This window comes from Sarcophilus harrisii, chromosome 3 (assembly GCF_902635505.1).
Source record: "Sarcophilus harrisii chromosome 3, mSarHar1.11, whole genome shotgun sequence".
Lineage (NCBI taxonomy): Eukaryota > Metazoa > Chordata > Mammalia > Dasyuromorphia > Dasyuridae > Sarcophilus > Sarcophilus harrisii.
The window spans coordinates 377,834,968-377,860,371 of NC_045428.1; the positions used below are offsets into that span (position 1 = coordinate 377,834,968).

At 34.8% G+C, this 25,404-nt stretch overlaps 1 protein-coding gene across 1 annotated transcript in view; it reads left to right on the forward strand.

Annotated features, from left to right (window-relative positions):
- The first annotated feature begins 1,552 nt into the window (after positions 1-1,552).
- STAT4 (signal transducer and activator of transcription 4) overlaps positions 1,553-25,404 on the forward strand; it is a 138,748-nt gene continuing 114,896 nt past the window's right edge. The window contains exons 1-3 of the mRNA XM_031960295.1: positions 1,553-1,702; positions 3,863-3,993; positions 5,854-5,998. Coding sequence (XP_031816155.1) covers positions 1,628-1,702; positions 3,863-3,993; positions 5,854-5,998 — 351 coding nt within the window. The 5' untranslated portion in view covers positions 1,553-1,627. The remainder of the gene's footprint in view (positions 1,703-3,862; positions 3,994-5,853; positions 5,999-25,404) is intronic.

The window sequence follows — 25,404 nt, forward strand, 5'->3', positions numbered from 1 at the left end:
GAAGAATGTAGGGTCTGTAACTAGCTTAAGTTTTTAGTAATAAATCCCTACCCACCCCACCTGCCCCCCTAAAAGCAAAGTTAATTTCAGAATACAAAGGTGAACAGAAATTGGAAATTAATACCCATTGTATTAAACACTGCTGATATGTTAAGAATTATTACTAAAGGGACTGGCTGCTGGGTAAGAATTATGCCTTCCTTCCTTCATTCTTTCCTTCCTTTCTTCCTTCCTGCCTTCCTGCCTTACACCTTTCTTTCTTTCCTTTCTCTCTTTTTTCACATTGGGTCTCCCTATTTTGCCTTTCTGGAAAAAAAGGAAGTACACAACCCAATCTCATTGCTGATCAGCATTGGATCTTTGACCTGTTCTGTATCTGACCCGGATTATTTGACCCCTCCTTAAGTAGTCTGGTTCCCTACCCTATCCTGCTCTTCATTAAACTTAGTATCAAACTTAGTGCAGACACTGGATCAGCTCAAACCTTTCTGAAGCTCAGAATGTTCACGCTCAAGCAAACCACCAGCCTCAGCATTCCTATCAGGATTTATAGATGGATACCACCATGCTCAGCCAGAATTTCCCTTTCCCTTTCTCTGGGATACTTGTGTTTTGTTGGAAAACTCTTAGAAACACAACATCTTGCTTCAGGTTAGTGAAATTTGAAGGGATATTATAAGAATGGGCAACTAAGAGGAAATCTGGTAGAACGGAGAGGGGAAAAACATGTAACATACTTAGATCTAAAGGGGAAGTCACTTAACCTCCTAGTACTCAGTTTCCCTATTTGTAAATAGAGGGATGGGACTAGATGAGATCTGATCTATGATACTTTTGTTAGGAAGGGGTGTCCCCTAATGGTTATACATATCATTCCAGAAAGACATAGATATGGATGGGGGGTGAAAGGAGAGAAATATATTTGTAAGGTCACATGTCCAGTATCTTAAGAATTTTTAGAATCAGAGGGTCTGGGTTCAAATTCCTTTTTTCATGATTACTGCTAGTCCCTTGATCTCTGAACCTCATTTAGCTCCTGAAAGCTCTCCTAGCTCCAGTTCTTAGAAATTTGGCTGCTTCCTCGAAGCACTGATCATGTTCTGTGTGAATGGCACCTCAAGATTACCATTTGATATTAAATCCTGAAGTAGTAACCTGGTGAGTTGAAAATGACTCAATACCTTGGCTCCCAGTGCACTCTAAGCATCTTATTCTGATTCCAAAGGAATCAGGGGAGTCTGCTTCTGGAAATACAAGAAGTCATTGATGCTTGGATAACAGCAAGACAGTAAACTGCCCTCAATGGCTACTCTGGCAGGGAAGTAAATGAGGAAACTCCCCTTTGAGCAGCCTCCTTGGCCCTTCTCCAGACTACAGGTAGAGCATAAGACTACATTATGTGGGAGAGAAGAGAAAAGAGCTGAGCAATAGCACCTTCTAAGCCTGACTAAATTTCTGCATTTGAGCATTTCTAGAAAAAAGAGTGGGTGAGAGCAGAACATAAGTAAAGTCCCAGAACCTTCAATTGTGACGTACAGGAAAGCCTCAAGTGGGAGGAGCAATGTAAATCTCTTTATTGAAGGAGCAGGAGCAACAGCAACTTCAGCCCAGAGAGTGAGTGCGGTGAATGTTCCTCAGTCATCTGTCCCTGTGCACAAACTGGGATTGGAGTCAAGGGGAACTGGGAGAGAGAGAGAAAGGAGTAAGTACTTCAGCGACTATTATCATGTTGTTTCTCAAGAGGAGGAGTTGGGGAGTGAGGAAAAGGCTCAGAGATGACCTGCCTACCAAGAGTAGGCGCCCGAGTTAGCAGAGCCAGCCTTTATAGAATGCAGACATGACTGTTTTGGAGAAAGTGCTTTTTACATCTGCTGCTGCCTTTCGGCTTTTATGGAAAGAAGAGAATGGTAGAGTTGTGCCCAAACTCCCATATGAGAGTCTGACTTCTGAGAAGGGAGAGAAAACACACATTCTTCCATCTGGTGGAAGGTGTGGAGCCAGTGGTCAGGGGGACTCTGCCTTAATCTACAGATAATTGTCATTATCTTAATCCTCCATGGTGTCATAGCAAGGTTCATAGGAGAGACAGAATGGAGTCTATTGTCTTTATTTTCAGCTGCTATCGAAGGGTGGCCCTTCTTTTTATTCTCAGCTGGTTGCTCAGGGGCTAGGATTCAAACTTACTAGGAAGACAATCACTGACCACCAGAATTCCTGTCTTGTTATATAGTACATATTTGGTTATGCTTCATTAAGGCCATGGGATATAATAGTAAAATAGAAATAGTGCTTGATTTAGAATTAGAAGACCTGGCTTCAGAAACTGGATCTATTATTTACTACCTATGCAAAAGATAGTTTCTAAGGGCCCTCACTGATAGCTCTACTTCTATGGTCCTATGTTCTATCGTCTATATGGACCATCTTTTAAAGAAAACCTCTAAGGCAGCTACAACTCTTGCCTGATTTTGCCTCAAATGCTGGAGAACCAGGTGGGAAAAATCATCATTTCCTTTCTTGAGAAATACAGACGAAGCTTCAACTTAGATCTTCCTGGCTTTGAGACTATTCATTATACCACTATACCATTCTCTACCCATTATACCATTCTCTACTCACTATACCATTCTACCTCTCCTATTTTCAAAGATACTAAGTTTTAAATAGAATTTAAGAATAGTAATGCATTCAGATATATTTTTAAAAGAACAACTTGGAAGATTATGCCAAATGATAATACAAAGTATTAAATCAAAATGAAAATAGTCACCAGATCAGAATTACATTTTGGTATATGAAGAATTAAGTAAATAATAGCAGTGAAAATATATAGATAAAATGAACTGACAATTTAAAGGAAAAACAAGAACAAGGAAATTCATCATGAAACTCAGACTTAGATGGGGACAAAAAGAAAAGAATAAATTACCCAGCTGCTTGTTGGATTGAATTTGATCTCCTTCAAAGAGTTTAAAATCATACAAGAAAAAACAGATAACTATAAAATGGATATAAGTTTATATCAGTGAAGACAATAATTTTAAGTGTAAGAGGATATTAGATGGTTGATTTTAATCACTAAAAACTTCCTGGAGAAGTTGGTAATTAAACTTCAAAATGAAGGCAGGGAAGGATGTGGTTTGAGGGCCAATAGATGAAAGCTGTTCCATTAATTTGGGTTGATTTAGATAAAGAGTCGTTTTAAAGGCTTAAGCAGACTATTCACATCTCTGTATTGAAAATATTCCTATCTAAACAAAGGAGTGAAAATAAAAAAGACTGCTGCCAAAAATAAGGATTTATGATTCTTTTCAAAATTGAGGGGTGGGAAGGAAGTAATGTGTCTCAATATTGTCAAAACTCAATCAATCAATATACATTTATCAAGCATCTGTTATATGCCAATGCTAAGTATCTGGAAATACAAAAGAGGCAATGGACAGTTCCTGCCCCCAAGGAGTTTACAATCTAAAGGAGGAAACAATATATACAATACAATCCACATACAGGATAAATAGTAAATAGTGAACCAAGAGAAAGTGTAGAATTAAGAGGGATTAGGAATGGCTTCTTGTAAAAGATGACATTCTAGTTGGAATTTAAAAGGAAGCCAAGGAAGATAGTAGTTGGAGTTGAGGAAGGAGATTATTGCAAACCTGGGGGAGAGCCAGAAAAAAAAAGACCTTGACCCAAAATTCAAATTAAAAGATTTAAATAAAATTCTATTTACTCCCCAATTCTTTTTGAGGTGTTATTTTAAAGTTGTTTGGAAGAAAAATTGGAACAGTTTAGGTGGGTCTATGACTATATTCTGCCATCTTGGTTCCACCTCTAACAAAATTCTATTTGCGTTCTCTTTTAGATTATGTCTCAGTGGAATCAAGTTCAACAACTGGAAATCAAGTTTTTGGAGCAAGTAGATCAGTTCTATGATGATACTTTCCCCATGGAAGTTCGACATCTTCTGGCCCAGTGGATTGAAGGCCAAGATTGGTAGGTTCAAACATATTTATAGTTCTTAGAGATTGATACCTAAATGCTTTGGTCTGTTCATAGACTATGAAAATGTAGTTTGTTCCAAGATATAGTTTGTTGCACCTTTTCAAGCTTCTAAAAAAAATACTCACTTATTTAGAATGTGGTATATTTTCTTTTGAAAGTTTCACCCAATATGTACAGAAATTTAATAGTAATAAGATTCCCATTATTTTAATTTCCAAGGCAAAATTGAATAATACCTTAGTGGCTTGCTTTCTGGATGGCTAAAGAATGAAACAAATGTTTTTTATTGTGGGCACAAATGAATTGTTTGATAAGAAATTTGGTAAGAAAAATCAGATACTTTCTCATAAAGTACATGATTTCCCTAAAATCTGGTGCCTTCTTGGGGGGATTCTAAAAAGCAAATTTCACCTAAGTATAATTTTTGGTGTTGTTCAATTGATTTCAGTCATGCCCAATTCTCTGTGGCCCCAACTGAGGTTTTCTTGGTAAAGATATTGGATCGCTTTGCCATTTTGTTTTCCAGCTCATTTTACAGATGAGGAAACTGAGTCAAACAGGGTTGAATGAATTGCCCTGGGACACATAGCTAGCAAAATTTTTGAGGCTAGATTTGAATTCAGGTCTTCCTGACTTCAGACCTGGTACACTAGCTCCTGCCCCAGCTATAGTGAGCTAATTAGCAAAATACAGCACATCCTTTGAAAAGGCAAGAGTAGATCTTCATCAAATGAAAGAAAAGAAAAAATAATTTTTGGAAAAAGTGGTCAATGACTTGAAATACTTTTCCCCCAAACTACTTAAGATTCTTAATATTGATTCACTGATTTTTTTATTTGCCTAGGGGAAATAATTGTTTAAGAAGTCATGATTCTTATCCATCTTTAGTACATTATTATACTAGTTGGGCTTATATCACATCCTTGATGTCAGGTGCCACAATACTTTATATAATGGTCTAGTGGCATTGATGGTCTGCTGTGGTGTTAACATAAACAAGAGATACTCAAATATATTTAAATCTTTTTTCCACTTGATATGAAATTTAAAATTCTATGAAAGGCAAGCAGCTAAGCAAATGAATTTTTTTTTTATTTTTTATTTTTTATTTTTTTTTAATAGCCTTTTATTTACAGGATTTATACATGGGTAACTTTACAGCATTAACAATTGCCAAACCTCTTGTTCCAATTTTTCACCTCTTACCCCCCCCCCACCCCCTCCCCTAGATGGCAGGATGACCAGTAGATGTTAAATATATTAATATAACTTAGATACACAATAAGTATACATGACCAAAACATTATTTTGCTGTACAAAAAGAATCAGACTCTGAATTATTGTACAATTAGCTTGTGAAGGAAATCAAAAATGCATGTGTGCATAAATATAGGGATTGGGAATTTAATGTAATGGTTTTTAGTCATCTCCCAGAGTTATTTTTCTGGGCATAGCTAGCTCAGTTCATTACTGCTCCATTAGAAATGATTTGGTTGATCTCGTTGCTGAGGATGGCCTGATCCATCAGAACTGGTCATCATCTAGTATTGTTGTTGAAGTATATAATGATCTCCTGGTCCTGCTCATTTCACTCAGCATCAGTTCGTGTAAGTCTCTCCAGGCCTTTCTGAAATCATCCTGTTGTTCATTTCTTACAGAACAGTAATATTCCATAATTTTCATATACCACAATTTATTCAGCCATTCTCCAACTGATGGACATCCATTCAGTTTCCAGTTTCTAGCAAATGAATTTTTCAAAAAGAGTTGATGTTTTCCTGTTGTACCAAGCAACCTATGCAAACTTAATCATAGCTAAATAATATCTAATAGTAACATCCTTTTTAACAGGGAAGCAGCTTCAAACAATGAGACCATGGCAACAATTCTCTTACAAAACCTGCTACTGCAACTGGATGAGCAGTTGGGTCGGGTTGCCCAAGAGAAGAACCTGCTCTTGATACATAATTTAAAAAGAATCAGGAAATTGCTTCAGGTGAGAGCATCTGTCCTACTTTCCCTGATAAGTGTTTGGATTAAGTGTTGTTGTAAGTTTAAAAGTCAGAAATGGTATTTTGAATGGAATTTTACTGGGATCTCATGTATATAACACACACATGGTTTGGCATGTGGCTTTCATTTTTTACATTTATTTTATTGATTTAATTTGTTGTGGACCTAGTTTATGGCATGTGACTATAGCTAGCTAGATAGCATTGACCTAGATAGCACAAGGCCTAGGATAAAATAAAGTTAATGTTTTCTATATTACCAGAGAAAGCTGGGGGAAAAAATGATTCGAGGTAGAATAATGCTGTCATATGTTTATTTAGAACTTAAATAATACTTAAAGATTTATAGAATTCTTTAGAACTCTTTAGAAATAGTATCGCCTCATTTGAACCTCACAACTGTTCTAGGAGACAGATGCTATTACACTCTATTTTACAGATGAGGAAGACAAGGCAGATAGATGTTAAGTAATTTGTTCGGGGCCACATAGCTGGGAAGTATCTGAGGCTGAAGATCTACAAGGATTATTATTACCAATTTCTTTCATTGTCAAGGAGAGGGGAGTCCCTAAACTTTGACTCTAACATCATGGTCTTGGATGTGTGTATTGAAAGGCCAGTTAGACAGTCTTTGAAGGAAACTAAAGATCCTATAAGGTATAAAAGAGGTGTATGTATAAAAGTTTGCATAGGTTGCATAGGTTGCATAGGTTGCATAGGTATGTATAACTTATAAAAGAGGTGTATGTATAAAAGAGGTGTAAAAGAGGTGTATGTTCCAGCACAGGTGTATGTTCCAGGGACAGAGAGACTGGGCAAAGACAGGGAGATGAATGTTCTATACACAGAACAACAAATAGACCAGTTTGTCTGGAATCACACAAACACCAATAACAACACCACCAAAAACAACTAGTATTTATATAGCACTTATTCTGTGCTAGGCATTATATTAGGCCTTTATAAATATTATGTTATTTGATCATCACTTGATTATGGTCATACAGCTAACAAAGGTCTAGTGTAGAATTTGCACTGAGGTTTTCCTGACTTCTAGGTCAGAGCCACCTAGCTTAATATATCCTGTGCTAGTGCTCAAGAACTTGAATTGATTTCTTTCTAACTCCCAAATAAATTCCTTGTCTGGAATTTATCACCTTTTCTAATCTAATTTCACCCTCTTTTCCCCCTACTTAACATTGCTTCAGCTTTATTCTGGTAGGTCTGCTCACTGTTCTCTAACCACTGTGCCATCTATCATTCCTACCTTTGAACCCGTGTTGTTCCCAAGTCTGAAATGTCCTCCCTTCTTCATCCTACATATCATAAGCATCATTCAAAATCCAACTCTTGTGTTACCTCATCCTTGAAATCTTTCCTAGCTTCAGTAACCAGAAGAGGTCCCCAGTGCTGTCACAAACTGAGCCCAAGCAAGTGACATAAAAAAGCATCGTAAAGTGAGGAGGTGGAGATGTTTCCTCATGGTGAAAAACAGGCACCCCAATATATAGAGAAACTAACTATGGGGAGGACCTCTCTTCCCTGTCCAGAGAAATTGGGCCATTTGGTAGATAACTATTTTAGCTAATTCTTGTAAATCATAACAACTACAGCTAACATTTATAGAGATCACCAAACTTTACAAAGAGAAGGAAACAGCAAAGTATCTTTGCCAAGAAAACCCCATATGGAGTAATGAAGAGTCAAACATAACTGTTGTATGACTAAATAAAATTTACAAAACATTGAGAAGTAGTTATTATCCTCATTTTACAGAAGAAGAAACTGAGATTGGAAAAGATCATATGACACCACATTCCGGGAGTATAAAGGTATATAAATGTGTATATAGTATATAAAATCTCTAAGTCTCATGACTTTAGTTAAACAAGGAGAAGGACCTTTGGTATATCTTGGTCTCTGTTATTAAGTATCTGAGGTGAGATTTGAACTCAGGGCTTCAAGTCCAACTTTTAGCTAGTGCAACACTTAAATATCCATGTCCTATTCTAGTTGTTTAATTCCACTGGGCATCGAAGAACCTGATCCTTGGTGGAGAAGAACTGAAGAGATAACCAACCCCCCAAAAACAATCCAATCCATATTTTGCGGGAAGGGGCTAAAAGAGATATGCCATTTTAGAACTGGAAGAAACCTTAGAAATAAGGTGTCCAAATTCTTACTTTAACATATAAGAAAAGTGAAACTGTAGGAAAAAGCCAGCTTCTCAAGTTCACAATGGAAGACTCATTCAACTCAATGAAATTAAGTCTGAGTTAAGGCCAAATGGAGCCTGAATTTCATAAACTGACATGACTTTTAGAATTGGAAGGAATTTTATAAGCCATCTTATTCAACTTCATTATTTTACACAGGAGAAAACAGAGGTTCAGAGTTACTGTCAGAAGAGAAATTAGAACTCTTCTCCATACTTCTCATCCAGGCTCTTTTAGCCAGATTATTAAAATTTGTCAACTCCTTCTACCACATTCTGGAAGTATAAAGCTATAAAAAGCCCATTCTTGTCGTTCATCTCATGACTTAGACCAACAAGCTAAACAGGGAGAAGAATCTTGGGTATACCTTGGTCTCTATGCTCATCTCTATTGGCTACTCTTTTTTTGGGGGGGGGAGTTTAAGCAGTAATTAAAGTTCTACATTTTCATGAAGAGAAAAATTCCAGGGACAGAGAAAACTGATTTATTCAAATAAAAGGTCCATGATTCTAGACTCAAGGGATGAATCCTATCCCTACCTTGCTGCCTGGATTTATCCAGACCAAGATAGATCATACTTAGGTGATGGGAAATTTGAAGGCCTGAGTATCCCCCCTTCCCTGCATTACTCTCCACAGGCAAAAGATCCCACTCTAAGGGTGACCCATAACATTTCCAAATAGATTCTTATTCCTGCCCCCATCCAGGGAAATATGAGAAATCAGAAAACAAAACAAAGAGAGATAGGCAACAATATTGGAAATGCAGTTTTCTAGTAAGTTAGAAACATTTTCTCTACTTTCTTTCCTCCCTATTCTAGCCCCATCATAGGTGAGTAAGGTAAAGAAATGTGGAATGTGGTGGAGTAATTCATTGCTATGTTCCCATCTCTCCCCAGACAGTGAGTTCCATAAAGGAGCCTTTAGGAAACTACTTTCTCACTGAAGAGCCAGGGTTTGGGACCTGAAATGAAGCTCCTTTCTATCTCAAGGCTGAGTCAGAATTTGGGTCTATTCAATCTAGGTAGTCTATGGCACTAACTCCCTGATACGCCTCCATCTCCATCCCAACATCAGTCTCTACCCCCATACAACAAAGACATACCACATCACTAGGTCCCACCCCTGCTTTCTTAGAAGGATACATTTGCTTTTCTGTGGTCTTTTAAAGCATCCAAACGGGGCAAATTTCTCACTCTGGGGCCCTGCTCTCTGTGCTAGTAAAATTTTATTCTTCACACTTTCTTTCAAACTCTGAATTTGTAGCCAGTGCCACAAAGTTTAATATTTGAATCATCTACTGGGTATTAATTTTGTTCCTTAAACTAGACCGTAAACTGCTAGAGGGTAGAGACCCACTTCTTTTTCATCTCTTAAAGGGTTTTTGTTGGCAGGAGATTTACTTTTTCTATGGTAATTCTGGAGATCTTGTATCATAAAAGAGAATTTTAAAATAAGCACAGTGCCTGGTACAAAGTAGATGTTTGATAAATATTTATTGGCTGATGAAGTAATTTATACAAATAAATATGAATTTCCCTTTATCAAAACATTAAAGAGCTTTTCTTTCTCTAATTTGTATTCTTTCATCACTTGGGGTTTTAAGCACAGTGTTAACTGCTCCCAGCAACAACAACAAAAAATGGCATATAATATTGTTTTGGGTGATTGAAAATAAACAAATCTAGAATGTATTTATTTTTCTTCTTAGGAGGGTTATGCGTTTTTCTCAAATTTACTAAGTCACTGAGTAAACAATTATATTGTTTAATGCCCTGTAGTTCATGTGTTTTCCTTGGGGTGGATTAGCATGAAGGTCCATGTATTTTAAAGTGCCAACTATTATTTAAATGAATTATTTTTAAAAAGCAATGTTGTAGATATTAGTCAGACTTTAATTATCTTAATTCTGATCTTTTAAGGCAAAAAGAGTTCTACCTTTGGGAGGGGAAGGCAATTGGGGTTAAGTGACTTGCCCAGGGTCACATAGCTAATAAGTGTTGGAGGTTGGATTTGAACTCAAGTCCTCCTGAATCCAGGACCAGTGCTCTATCCATAAACATTTCTACCTTTAAGATGATCTTTGAGTATCTCTATTACAAAGACATTATGTTTCATCAATATGAAAGCAGATGCTTAAGCACTTTTTTAATGAAAAACTATATAGAATTACTGTTATAGTTTTAAAAGGGCTTTCATCATTCAAATTGATTGCTGACCATATAACTTGAATTATTCAGGCATTTTCTCATCTGTAAATCCTTTCAACAATGACTCTCAGATACAAATCAATCTGTGATCCTATGAATTGAATTATTCACTTTGACCAATCTGCTTTCTAGGCTTTCTTCTGACTAGTGACTTCCCTGGCTTCCTTTTAAGTCCTAACTAAAATCCTACTATCTATCCAAACCCCTCTTAATTCTCATGCCTTCGCTCTTTTAATTATTTACTATTCCCCTGGCATATAATATTGTTTGTATATATTTGGTTGTAATATTGTCTTAGATTGTAAGCTTCTTAAAGGCAGGGACTCTCTTTTGCCCCTTTTTGTATCTCCAACACTTAGCACAGTGCCTGCTAAAGTGTTTATTAGTGCTTAGTAAATGTTTATTGATTGATTGGTTAGGAAGTAAGTGCTTAATAAATGTTTATTGATTGGTTAGGAAGATCTTCAGAGACGAAAACTTGGAGGGAATGTGACAAAACAATTTAAAATCATTAGTGACAATTCTCAGAACTCTTTTAATTCCAAATCATCTTCTAGCTTATGATATTAAATAACTTCATTAGCACTTTGAGGTTTGCACTATATTAGAGGTAGAAATAATTTTTTTATTTGATTCGTACTACAACTGAATGAAGTCATTTCATAGAGATGTTATCTTTATTGTACAGGTGAAGAAACTGAGACTCAGGTTCTTTCTCATGTTCCTATAACTGGTAAATGTCAAAAGTAGGATTCAAATCAAAGTCTCCCTTATATCTCAAGTATAGCATTTTTTTCTTTTATATCATTCATCTTGCTTCTCATAGAACTGTGTGTAGTTTTAAATCTGATAAGTTATATGTTCAATAGAATGAAAACTCCTTGAGAGCAGGGTCTTTTAAAAACAACAGCAACAACAAATAAAACAACAATTCTTTGGAGCAGCTAGATAGAATAGTGGCTAGGGGACTAGTCCTGGAGTCAGGAGGACCTGAGCTCAAAATAGGTCTCAAAGAGTTAACATTTAATACCTGTATGACCCTAGGCAGGTCACAACCCAATTTGCCTCATCAAAAAAAGAAAAAAGATGACAAATAATTATTCTTTGTATCCCCAGTACTTAACATAGGAGATGCTTAATAAAAACTTGTTGGATTGGTTTAAGTAAGCACTTTAGTCAGTCAACAAGCATTTGTCAAGTGCTCATATCACTGAGGATATGAAGAAAGGTTAAAAAAATGGCTTCAGGTGCCTCTCTAGGCTCAAATACAAACTCCTCTGTTCAGATTTAAAGCCCTTTACTATTTGGCTACCTTGCCAGTTTCATTACACATCACCCCCTTTAAACAATGCTATCTAAAATGGCCTTCATGGCTAATTCTTATAGGTGACATTACCTTTCCTAGATCTCTGCTTTTGAATGTCTCTTGTGCCTGTGTGACACCAGTTTTAATAATTTCACTAAAGGTGCTGTCCCAGGAGGAATGCATTAACTCCTCACCTTGGTCTCTTAAAATCCCCAGCTGTCTTCATTGTTCAGTTAAGTGATTTACAGAAGACCTTTCCTGTTCTACTCCCCCAACCTCCCAAGGTATTAATGTCTACTCCTACTGAGTCTACAAAGAATACTAGCAATACTAAGTAGACTAAGTGGTTTTAAGCATTAGAGCTCCCCACCTTTAGTTCAGATAATTAAAGTGTGATTGTTTAATATTATAGATGGTTTCATTAAATTGTAGTTGTATTATATTAAATTTGACTGTTAAACATTACTTTTTGACATAATATAACATATAAAAATTTATGCTACATAATAAAAATATGTAACAGGACTGTGCTGATGAATGTTTAACAACTAGCTCTCCAAAACCACAAGACACAGTTTTTTTTTTTTTTAATAGCTTTTTATTGACAAAACATATGCATGGGTAAATTTTCAATATTGACCCTTCTGTTCCAACTTTTCCCCTTCTCCCCCATACTCCCTCCCCTAGATGACAGGTAGTCCATACATGTTAAAAATGTCAAAATATATGTTAAATACAATTTATGTATACATATTTATACAGTTAAGACACACTTTTAAGACTAATCAACATTAACATTTTGTTCATCACTTCCTTAAGTTAAGAAACTTATTTATTATTAACTTATTATACTTATTATTTAATTAACTTATTATATACTTATTATTATTTTGTAGACGTACTACAAAATAATAAACCAAACCTTGATTTGTAGTGATTGCCAATTTCCAAGGTATAAATGCTTACACTGAAAATTTAACAGCTACTGAGTCCAGAACATCCTTGAAATAAAGGCACACACACACACACACACACAAACACACATATGCATACATGAATATATACATAACATTAAAAATACTTCCTTAAAGTTATTTAGGACTTTAGATGACACTTTTTGACTCTTTTCTACAAAGCTAGAGGCTTTAGTCTTCAATATGATATTTAAGGTTAAAGGGAGCTATGCTGAATCTTGCATATGTCACATAATAAATCATCAATTTATAACTAAATGAAGCTGAATCATTGCTCAAGAAACCCCAACAAGATGTATTTTTTAGTGTTTAGATGATAAGATATTGTAGCTTGGATAATGGTCTTTCTATACTCATTAACAACCTTTTCTTTAAAAAAAGGAAGAGAAAAACAAACAAATCCTCCATTCATTAGAACACGTGATTTATGGAGCAGAGTGTTAGTTAGCTCTGTGGTTAGTAACCACAAGCAAAAGTCAAATCAAGAAGACCATCAGGAAAAACTTAAAAGGAAGGGAGAAACAATAGAAAAAATCTCTCTATTAATATCTTGATTTCTTTCTGTAAAGACATTTTTGATTGACTGAAAATTAGAGCTGACTGTTTGAAAGTCGAAATGTTTTGCTTCTGCTCAAGCCTGTAACTCACCAGCTGATTTTGAGTTCATTAGTTCTCATAGGATGCTTAATATGACAAATTATAATGCTGAAATTTGATAAAGTGGAAAATTTAAAGGCTCGTTGCCTTTGCAATTTTATACTGTTCTCTAAAGGTAAGAGAAAAGGGGGGAAGTTGGTCTGAATAAGTCTTGCTTAATAAGAGTACTTCTGACCTTAGCTTTTTACTCAAACAACTTTCTCAGTTCACTCCTCTTCCTTCCCTTCTGCACACCACACACAAAAAGAATTATGGGGCCTGACCTCAACATAAGACTTAAAAATTATTTCATTTAGCCACTTTATATTAACTCTCAGAGAGCATTGTGTTGAAGGCTTAGTTCAATTCTAGCTTATTAGAAAGTATATGGGTGACAACCACATGAAAACCAATTTTTTACCAAAAGTTCCTATAAACCTCAAATGATTTTCTTTGTAATGATAGATTCATACTTGTACTAATAATGTAAGAACTATCTCTATTTTTGTTTTGTGTACAGTTTCTTCTCATCACACTTAATTTTGATCATTAAATACTTCTTTATTTCCAGAAAGAACAATGAAATCAGACTTATCTACAACATGAGTCATTCAAAATCAGTTCTCTCAAGAAAATCTCCTTATTTCTATACCAAAAAAAAATATGATTATAACAAGTTTCTTTACTATGTTAATTTTCATCTGGAAAGCAAATTTCTCAGATTTAAAAATAATGTTTCTTTTATTTGGGATGGATTTAATCCATCTAATTGGAGAGCTTCTTCTCTCTACCACAAAATAGCAGGTGGATTAAATCCACAAAGAGTCACCTAGCTGGAAAATACACCCAAGATTCCTGATGATTTGAAAGCTCAGGTTTCACTTTCCCAAGCCTGAACTTTGAGTTTCCCAGGAAACACTGATATTTTACATCTTTCAGAAAATGCTGGAATTTGAAAGGATAATGTCACCTGAACTTTAAAAAAAAGAAAAGAAAAGAAAACAATATGGCTAGAAAGGTCCACTTTATGTGTGGTCATGAGGCCCATGTAAATATCATTCACAACTCAGCTCTCATCTGTGTTCCAGGAGTCTCCTGACTCGTGTCTAGAGCTCCTGCCTATGAGTTCCACCCTATGACATCTATCAACAAAATCCAAAAGAATGACTTGGACCACCTCAGGCACAATGTGCATTGAAAAAACTGCTCAATCACTACCATTTTAATGTGGTGGACTGAGAGTTTGACACTTCTAATCTAGCTAAATTTGGGCAAGCCTCTGCATTTGCTTTTTTCATTGGGAAAATGAGGAAGTTTGCACAGATGATAGTTATAGTTATGGTCCCTTCATTTCCAATTTAGCATGATAATTTTATCAGACAACTTTTCTTAAGATCAGTATTTTATGAGCAGGGCTAGGAGATCATTATATACTTTAACAACAATACTATATGATGACCAATTATGATGGATCTGGCCATCCTCAGCAATGAGATGAACCAAATCAGTTCCAATGGAGCAGTAATGAACTGAACCAGCTACACCCAGCGAAAGAATTCTGGGAGATGACTAAAAACCATTACATTGAATTCCCAATCCCTATATTTTTGCCCACCTGCATTTTTTTGATTTCCTTCACAGGCTAATTGTACAATATTTCAGAGTCTGATTCTTTTTGTACAGCAAAATAATGGTTTGGTCATGTATACTTATTGTGTATCTAATTTATATTTTAATATATTTAACATCTACTGGTCATCCTGCCATTTGGGGGAGGAGGTGGGGAGAAGGAGGGGAAAAATTGGAACAAGAGGTTTGACAATTGTCAGTGCTGTAAAGTTACCCATACATATAGCCTGTAAATAAAAGGCTATTAAAAAGAGAGAGAGAGAGAGAATGAAGGACAAACAAAACAAAACAAGACAAAAAAGATCAGTATTTTAGATTATCATTTAGGGGAGGAATTCTGGATGTGGTCTAGTAAAAAAGAAGTCAAGCATAGAAAGTCTTGAAGTAGAAGTCATAAGGGGTTGAGGCAGCTACAGGGCAAGATAAGGGAACTGGTACTTGGGAAAGGAGAAGAAAGGAAGGTGCTAAGAGCATACTTTTTGGAGCCACTCTTGAGTTTATCTCCACTGAGGGGCATCATGGTGTTAGTTTAAATTCAATTTCTAATCCTTACTAGTTGTGTGGTCTTTAACTTCCCAGAATATGTTTTCTCATTTATAAATTGAGGTTGATGTTTGCAATACTCACATCACAAGATTGCTACAAAGGCAATCCTTCACATACTTTCAAGCCCAACATAAATGTGAATTGCTAGTATTATCAACAGTGACCCAACTGAATTCTAGATATCAATCTGTGACCTATCATAAAGCAAGACACTCCTGGTTAGTTTGAAATTCACAGAAAAATTGTCATTTTATCACAGCGTCAAAGGTTAATGCAGGAAAGGTTTGCCTCCCAAACCTTCCCATAGGGAAGAAGTACAGATTAAAGTCTACCATTGCTTGAAACAGTTTAATAGAATTAGTTTGGGGCAAGTACTAATCTGATACTTAATTGTTATTGTTCAGTTGTTTCAGTCATGGATGCATCTTTGTGATTCAATTTGAGGTTTCCTTGGCAGAGATACTGGGAGTGGTTTATCATTTTCTTCTCCAGATCATTTTACAGATGAGGAAACTGAGGCATACAGGATTAAGTGATTTGCATAGGGTCACACAGCTAGTGTCTGAAGACAGATTTGAACTTAGGAAGATGTCTTCCTAACTCCTCCTTCTTCAAAAGCCAGTAAAACACCATTTTCTATATGAAACTTCCCCTAGTAAGAGGTAATCTCTTTTCCTTATCACATATCATATGATTTTATCCCTCTTACTTAATTTGTATTATATTTATACATATTATCTTTCCTCCTATATTACACAGGGGAGAAGATTGGCTTATTTACTTTTTTATCCTTCTTCATGACTGCTATAGCATATTGTATGTAATAAGTTACATGTAATTTATTAAAGTTAAAATAATTTAAATTAAATTAATATATTAAAATTTATTAAACATTTATTTATTGAGTAAATGAGTGAATGTAACCTATTAACTACCCCTGAAAATTTCATTCTATCTACAAAAGTGAGAAGTATACTATTCTAGACATGTCTTTATAGATAGTAAGTTTGTGAGAAGGCCTACGATGATTACCCCCTTAACAATAATTTATTTGTTTTTTTTTGTTTTTTTAGTTTGATAATAGCTTTTTGATTTTTAAAATATAAGTAAAGATAGTTTTCAACATTTGCTCTTGTAAAACTTTGTGTTCCAAATTTTTCTCCCTCCTCTAGACAGAAAATAATCCCATATAGGTTAAACATGTTCAGTACTAATTTATTACCACATCTCTTCTCAACATCTGGAGCTCAAAAGTAATTAGGGACATGAGCTACTTACTTAATAAATTGGGGAAAACCTCCTTTCTCCCAAGCAATTGCTCATTCTTATATATCTTAAAATTACTAATCTCCTAGACTTGAATTACTCATGATACAACCTATTTTCAGGACAACAATTAATAACACAGGCATAAATAATTATTTAAAATATTGTAATTGAGAGAAAGACCACAGTCAATCACCTCTCATCTCACTTCTATTCTTGAGTTTTTTGAAGTTTGGAAACACAGTCCTACCATTTGGGTTCCACAGGTATTGACTAAAGTTTCTCTAGCATCTTCTTCTTAATCATTCACAATATAGTATCATATTTCCCCTTTATATTTCCTTTCTATTTACCTTTCAAGAAATGAATTCTTTCTGTTCTCTCATAGTCTATCTCCAACCACGAAGAAAGTCTTTTCACAAATGAAAACTAAAACCAAACTTCTTAAACAAATAATTAAAACTCCATTTTTTTTTTATAGATAGCAATTAAAACTCAACTTCTCACAGATTCCTCAAAGATTGCACTTAGAATTCATATTCTCCTCAGACTCCTTAAGGAACAGTAGTTACATTTTTTACTGTTCAAGATACTATAGATTCTTAAAGAGACAATAACAGTTAACGTATTTCTGTAGGAGAGATTACTAAACTGGATTTGCACTTACTAATGTCTTCAATTGAGAGTAGTTTTTTGCACTTAGTAATATTTTATTTTTTCTAATTACATGTAAGTTAGTTTTCAACATTCATTTTTGTAAGATTTTGAGTTTCAAATTTTTCTCCTTCCTTCCTTCTTTCACCTCTCCCTAAAATAGCAAGCAATCTCATATAGGCTATACGAGTACAAACATGCCATACATATTTCCATATTAGTCATGATGTGAAAGAAGAATTGAAACAAAAGAGAAAAATCATAAGAAAGAAAAAACAAATTTAAAAAAGTGAACATAGTGTGCTTCAATCTTCGTTCATTACTTTCTCTGGATATGGATGGCATTTTCCATCACAAGTCTTTGGAATTCTCTTGGATCACTGTATTGCTGAGAAGAGATAAGTATATGACAGTGCATCATCATACAATGTTGCTGTTGCTGTGTACAATGTTCTTCTAGTTCTGCTTATTTTACTCAGCATCAATTCATTTAAGTCTTTCCAGGTTTTTCTGAACCTACATGCTCATCATTCCTTATAGAACAATAATATTCCATAACATTCATATAACACAATTTGTTTAGTCATTCCCCAATTGATAAGAATCTCCTCAATTTCCAGTTCTTTGCCCCCACAAAAAGATTCAGCTGAGTTTTTGATAAAAATGTTGATGAGAAAAAGCATTATGATAGAACTCTCACTAAAAATTTCCTTTTAGAGAAGAAAAGCTGTAGTGTAATTGTTTAGGCAGTTATATCATCTAATTATATTATTCTCCTACCCAACGTATCTTTTCTTTGTCTATAAAAAACATCATGAAACATTTTGCCAAATGCTATGTCTTCTCTTCTCCAATTTCATGATATCTACTGTGTATAATACATTTCCATAGTCACTAAGAATATGGATTAAAAATGACACAATATTTGTCTTGAAGGAATTTGTAATATAATAAGGAGAGTATAACGTTTACACAAAAAAGTGTGAGAAGTTTTTTATACTTATTTAGATAAGGGCAAAGGTAAGATCTAGGCATGAGGCTATTAAAAATTGTAGGAATCATAAATTGCTTTCAAATGTTTCAGAGATAGGACAAAAAAAAATTGTCATGGAAGAGGTAGTACTTGAACAAGACTTAAAAGGAAGAGGATTTCAACAGGTAAACAAGTAGAGGAAGAGCATTCCATTCATGAAGAACAGCTTATATAAATGCATGGAGCCAGGACCAGATCAGTGATAATCTATTAATTCAGTTTGGTTGGAACACATAGCTCAAGAAGATCAGAGAGTTGGAAGGCAGGGTTAGAACCAGATATGAAACTTATATTTCATGACTAACAGCAACAAGAAACCACTGAAAGTTTTTGAACAAGGGATTGACAGTTATATTATTTTGACAACCACATAAAGGATAGATTTCAAAGGAAACAGAAATTCCAGGTAGGAGACCATTACAGTAGGTTAAGTGAGAGGCAAAAGTGTAAACCGAGAAGAAGGTATGAATGAAAGATATTGTGTAGAACCAACCAAAGATATTGTGGGAAAGTGACTGAACATGGGAGATAAGGAAAATTGAAAGAGTCAAAAATGATACTAATCTTTATGATAGTGAGGACAACGGTGCTATCAATAGAAATACGTGTGTTGTAAGTAGAAACTTGTGTATGGAAAGAGAGAATGAGCTTAGTTTGAAATGTATTTCATTAGGTACAAAGGACTTTAGGGCTGAGATGCCTTAGATTGCATTGAAAATACAGCTCTGGGATCACAGGGGAGAAATTAAGTCTGAGTTTATGGATTTGATAGATGTTAGCATGGGAGTAATAACTAAATCCAAGGAAATAGATGTAATCAAATAGCAAAGAGTATAGATTACGGGAAAAAAAGCCAAAGCCAAAGATGAAATTAGTTGTTATTTGTTCTAAGGACTATTTAAAGAGCCTGACACAAGTTTTTCTAACCCATATTCCACACAGCTGTCAAATTGATATTCCTGAAGCATAGATCTGACCACATCATTTTGCTGATCAGTAAATTCTATAAGGCTCCCCCTTTATTTCTGGGATATAATACAAACCCCTCAATTTGACTTTTAAAGTTTTTTCCCCATCCTGACTCCAATCTGTCTTTCCAGGGTTATTTTATATTACCATCATACTGGGAGCTTCTTCAGAACAGGAACTGGTTTTTGCCTGTCTGGCACATAATAAGCATTTAATAAAAATTACCTCATTAACTTTCACATGAAGACTTTCCTTTTTACTCTCCCCCAACAGCTAGTGATTCCACCATATACATTAAAATTGTTTTCATTTTGTTTGTTTTGTCTGTTTATCTCTCTACTCATTGCCTTTCCCTATAGCATTTAAGCTTCTTGAAAACTGGCACTATTTCATCTGTTTTTATGTTTCCAGGGTATAACAGAATACCTGGCATATAGTGTATACTTAATAAATGCTTGCTGATTGACTGGTAGTGGTGCCAAGTGGATCCCAGGAATCTTCTCATCCCTAAATGCTGACCAGCTATTTACTTGATAATACATTGAAAATTGTGCTAAAATTTGGAACTATGCCCAAAGAACTATCAAACTGTGCACACCCTTTGATCCAGCAGTGTCTCTATTGGTTCTGTATCCCAAAGAGATCATAAAAAAGGGAAAAGGACCCACATGTGCAAAAATGTTTGTAGCAGCTCTTTTTTATAGTGGCTAGAAACTGAGGGGAGGCTCATCAGTTGGGGAATGGCTGAATAAGTTATGATGAATGGAATGGAATATTATTGTTCTATAAGAAATGATCAGCAGGATGATTTCAGAAAGTCCTGAGAAATTTGATGAACCGATGCTATATGAAGTGAATAGAACCAAGAAACATTGTGCTCAGCAATAACAAGATTATGTGATGATCATCTGTGATGGACTTGGCTCTTTTCCTCAATGGAGGGATTCAGGCCAATTCCAATAGAGTTGTGATAAAGAGAGCTATCTGCATGTAGAGAGAGGATTATGGGGACTGAATGTGGATCACAACATAGTATTTTCACCTTTTTTTGTTGTTGTTTGCTTGTTTGTTTTTTTTCTCTCTCATATTTTTTCCTTTTTGATCTGATTTTTCTTGTGCAGCATGAACAATGTGAAAATACATTTAGAAGAACTGCACATATTTAGCCTATATTGTATTACTTGCTGTCTAGAGGAGGGGACGGGGGGGGGGGGGGGGGGGGGGGGGGGGGAGGAGAGAAGGGAGAAAAACATAGAACACAAAGTTCTACAAGGATGAATGTTGAAAACTATCTTTGCATGTATTTTGAAATAAAAAGCTATTATAATTTTTTAAAAAGAGGAGAAAAAAATGTGCCCAAAATAACTTTTTTTGCTTTTTTTGAAAATTGAAAAAAAAAAAACCATTTACCCATTTCTAATTTTCTAGCAGCTCTTCTATTCTTCATGAATCTCTTCTATCGTCCACAAATCTTACTGATGGCAATTAAATGTGCAATCTGAAGATTCAGCATCCCAATTTTTGATTCACCCAGACCTAGAATTTATTTTAGGTTTTCCTTATAAGGTAAATTTACCATCCTCTGATTTACTTGCAGCTTTAAATCCTCCTTAAGCAAAGTAACAGTGATTACATCTTTTAACACAGGCCTATTTATTTGAAGCAATAAACCTGTCCCATCCTTGTTGAGACCTACCTAATATATAATATACATATATGGAACAAATATATCATGCTTATTATCTTTAGCATTTAAAAAAATATTCTGTTCATTTCAAGATTTATCCACCATTATATGTTTGTGCCACCTTTTCTCTCTATATTCTTCCTTGTGCACAAATCCCTCACTCTATCCTTTGAATGTGTCTTTTCAACTCTGAGTTCAATGAAGAATAATTTGTGCAGTTATAATAGTCTCTTTAGATGCCTCCCATTTTTCTGCCTCACTGGAATTATATCCAATCATATTATTAGAACTTCACTTCTGAGAGCCACTCATTCTCTCTTAAGTCATCTTTTAACAAATGGAGAATGTTTGGACTAGACCTGTAAGGTAGCTTTCTACTCTAAATCTATTATCCAATGATCTTGTAATCTCAGCACATACTATTATTTCTTTGAACTCTTTGAAAACTGCTTAGGGTACAAATCTGATTATGTCAAGCACTCCTCCTTGACAACTATATACTATAAAATAATATGATCACTTTTCCCAAAATTTCCTACTTTTTCTTCACCAATCATTTCTTCCTGATCTAAATTGAGTCCAAAATGGTGTCCTACTAGTTGCAAATTTTTGGAAAGGAACTTATTTATCAGATGTTCTATTTACAGAAGAATAAGACCTCTGATAGATATACTATTAGTTAGAAGTCCCTCGACACTATAATATCTTGCCTTTCTATCAATTTACAATGGAAAAAATTTATCCATATTCTGCATTTAACCAGACAATTTATACTAAACTACAATAAGGATATCATTTCTGTTTTCCTCTTCTTTAATTCTTAACTAAATATGCTTTTCTAATAACCTCTGATTATTAGAATATATAAGCATGTATTTCTTAATATATAATACTACTTTGATATCCATGCTATGAAATCTGTTGACTTTGAACAAAATACACATTTCTTTTCCTGTATTCTAGCCACAGTTCCTACTGAATCTCAGTAATGCTACTGAAATCATAGTTATCTCTTTATGTTAAATTTTGGAGTTCATATTATTTCTTTTTTTTTCTTGAGGCAATTGGGGGATGACCCCTGATTTTTCCAGGGTCACACAGCTAGGAAATGTTAAGGGTCTGAGACTAGATTTGAACTCAGACCCTCCTGATTTCAGGCTGGAGTTCTATGCACTGTGCCACCTAGCTGCCCCAAATACGAGTTTCTTTTACTTCTTTCTTTCTTTCTTTTGCTCAGGCAATTGGGCTTAAGTGACTTGTCTAAGGTCACACAGCTAGGATGTGTTGTCCTGTTATTTCTTTTTTTTTTTTTATTTTAATAGCCTTTTATTTACAAGTTATATATATGGGTAACTTTACAGCATTGACAATTGCCAAACTTCTTGTTCCAATTCTTCCCCTCCTTCCCTCAACCCCCTCCCCCAGATGTCAGGATGACCAGTAGATGTTAAATATATTAAAGTATAAATTATATACACAATAAGTATACATGACCAAACCATTATTTTGCTGTACAAAAAGAATCAGACTCTGAAATATTGTACAATTAGCCTGTGAAGGAAATCAAAAATGCAGGTGGGCAAAAATATAGGGATTGGGAATTCAATGTAATGGTTCTTAGTCATCTCCCAGAGTTCTTTCTCTGGGCATAGCTGGTTCAGTTCATTACTGCTCCATTGGAACTGATTTGGTTCATCTCATTGTTGAGAATGGCCAGGTCTATTAGAATTGGTCATCATATAATATTGTTGTTGAAGTGTCATGTTATTTCTTACCTTAGACTTTGTGCCTTGATATGTTGATATAATAAGTGTTTTTCTTACCTTACCAGTTCATTCTTCTTGGAATTATAAGTCACTTCCTCTTTTTCCATTCTTCTTCCTGTGCCATATCTGATATTTCTCATTTTATGTTTTTTTTTTCAGCTTAGCTGATCATTTCCCTCCTACCTTTCTGCTTCCATTAATGCTCTTGAATAATCAAGTCTCTAGTCAAACCAGTTCTATTCAGTCTTCGTGGATGGATTCCATCCTCTCCAGGAATTCATCAATTTGGTAATTTAAGTCATGGTTCAAAAAAAATTTTAATCTTGTTTATAGGCACCAGGAAAATTATTGGAACAACAGTGACTCTTGATTATTTCTTACCCTCTTAGTCAATCTGTCACCAAGGCCTATTGATTTAACCTTTGCAACATCTCTGGAACACACCCTTACTCTCCTCTAACACTGTCACACTGTGGTGCAGACCCTCATTATCTCATGCCTGGATTCTTATAATAACCTCCTAATGGGCCGGCTTGATTCAAGTTTCTCTCTACTCCAATCCATCCTCCATTCAACAGTCAAAATAATTTTACTAAACTGTAGGTCATATCATATTCTTCATCCTTACTCCCAATCTACTCAATAAATCATAGTTGCTCCTTATTATCTCCAGGATTAAATATAAAATGATCTCCTTATTATATGAATGGTTATTCAAAGCCTTTTATAGCCTAGCTCACTTCAATCTTTCCAATCTTTTTTCACCTTATTACCCAACATTTACTCTTCAGTCCAGTTTCTGGCTGTTCCACGAACAAGACACTCTACCTTTCAACTCTGGGCTTTTTTTCTGGCTGTCCTTCATGTCTGAAATTTTCTCCCAACTTTTCCCTGACTACTGATCTCCCTTGCTTCCTTTAAATTCAAACTAAAATTCCACTATACACAACAGCCTTCCCAAACTCCTCTTACTGCTCATACTTTCCCTCTGTTAATTACCAATATTCATCCTAAATGTAGCTTACTTTTTAGATATTTGTTTACATATTGTCTCTCCCATTAGATTGTAAACTCCTTAAGAACAAGGAAGTGATTTCTGCCTCTTTTGGTAACCCCCGTGCTTAGCACAATACATGGTAGGTGCCTAATAAATATTTATTGATTGATTTCATGTTAAAGTACTCAAATAGAATGACAATCTTTTGTAGTTCCCTTTGAAAATATATATTGTTAACTACAATATTTTTATCACAATTTTATATCATTGGTAACCTGTTCGTGTATTTTCATGGGTTGCTATATGTCACTTAATTTTTTTTAATTTTAATATATTTTATTTTGTTAAAAATTTCCGAATTACATAAAAATTTTAACATTAATTTAAAAAAATTTTAAATTTCAAATTATTTTTTTCCTCCATATAACTCCTCCCTATTCATTGAGATGACAAGCAATAATATGCCAATTATGTAAAGTCGCATAAAACATATTTTCTTATTAGCCCCATTGAAAAAGAAAATAAAAAGAAAAACAAAGAAAGTGAAAAAGTATGCTTCAATCTACACTTAGAGTTGACTAATTCTCTCTCTGGAGATAGACACCCTTTTCCACCATAGGTCCACTGGTCTTGGATCATTTTGAGCAGAGTACTTTTTCACAATTTTTTTTACAACAATATGTTACTTTAAAGCTGGCCTTTTTATTGTTATTCCCAATTATTTTAGTGTTATTACCAAGGGATTATGACATATTGCTTCTTTCTTAGAAGATCCATGCTCTTTTTCTATAAGAAGAGTCAAATTTATGCTGATATTTGTCATATCTAGATTATTGAGAAGTCAAATTTTATTATCCTCACTTTTCTCCTGTGTCATATTTTTTCTACCTGTTAACTCCCTTGTTCTCTATTATGATTTCTATTTTTTCTGATTCTCTCAGACACAGTGATTAGCAATTAGCATGAGAATGCTAATTTCTCAGCTATGCAATCACTGGATACACTTTGCTGATTGCAGACCCTTTTACTAGAATATAAATCCCAACTGTTTCAGAACTGGTTTGCTATGTATTGACTCCATCAAAATTCTCCTTTTTAAGTTTAAGCCCTTCATTCTATTGTTTAGTCTTCAATGGTATCCAAGAATAATTAGTCTCTAATCCCTGTAAAATGTTTTGCCATGTAATGGAATACTTATTAAATATTGGGGGGTTTTAGCCTTATGCATAGGAGTTTGAGCTGCTATGTGTTCCCTGTAGGCAAGCCATTAAAGAGTTCATGTACAAGGGAAAGAATTCTGGATCCAGAATCAGAAGACCCAAGTTTGAATTCAGTTTTTACCATTTATTGATTCTGTGACCAAGTAATTTAATTTCTCTGGGACTCAGTCTCTTCATCTCTAAAATGGGATGGTGGAACAAGATGATGACTTAGGGTCACTTCTAGTTCTAAATCTATGATGCTCAACCTGTTGAAATACACCCAGATTATACAAACATAAG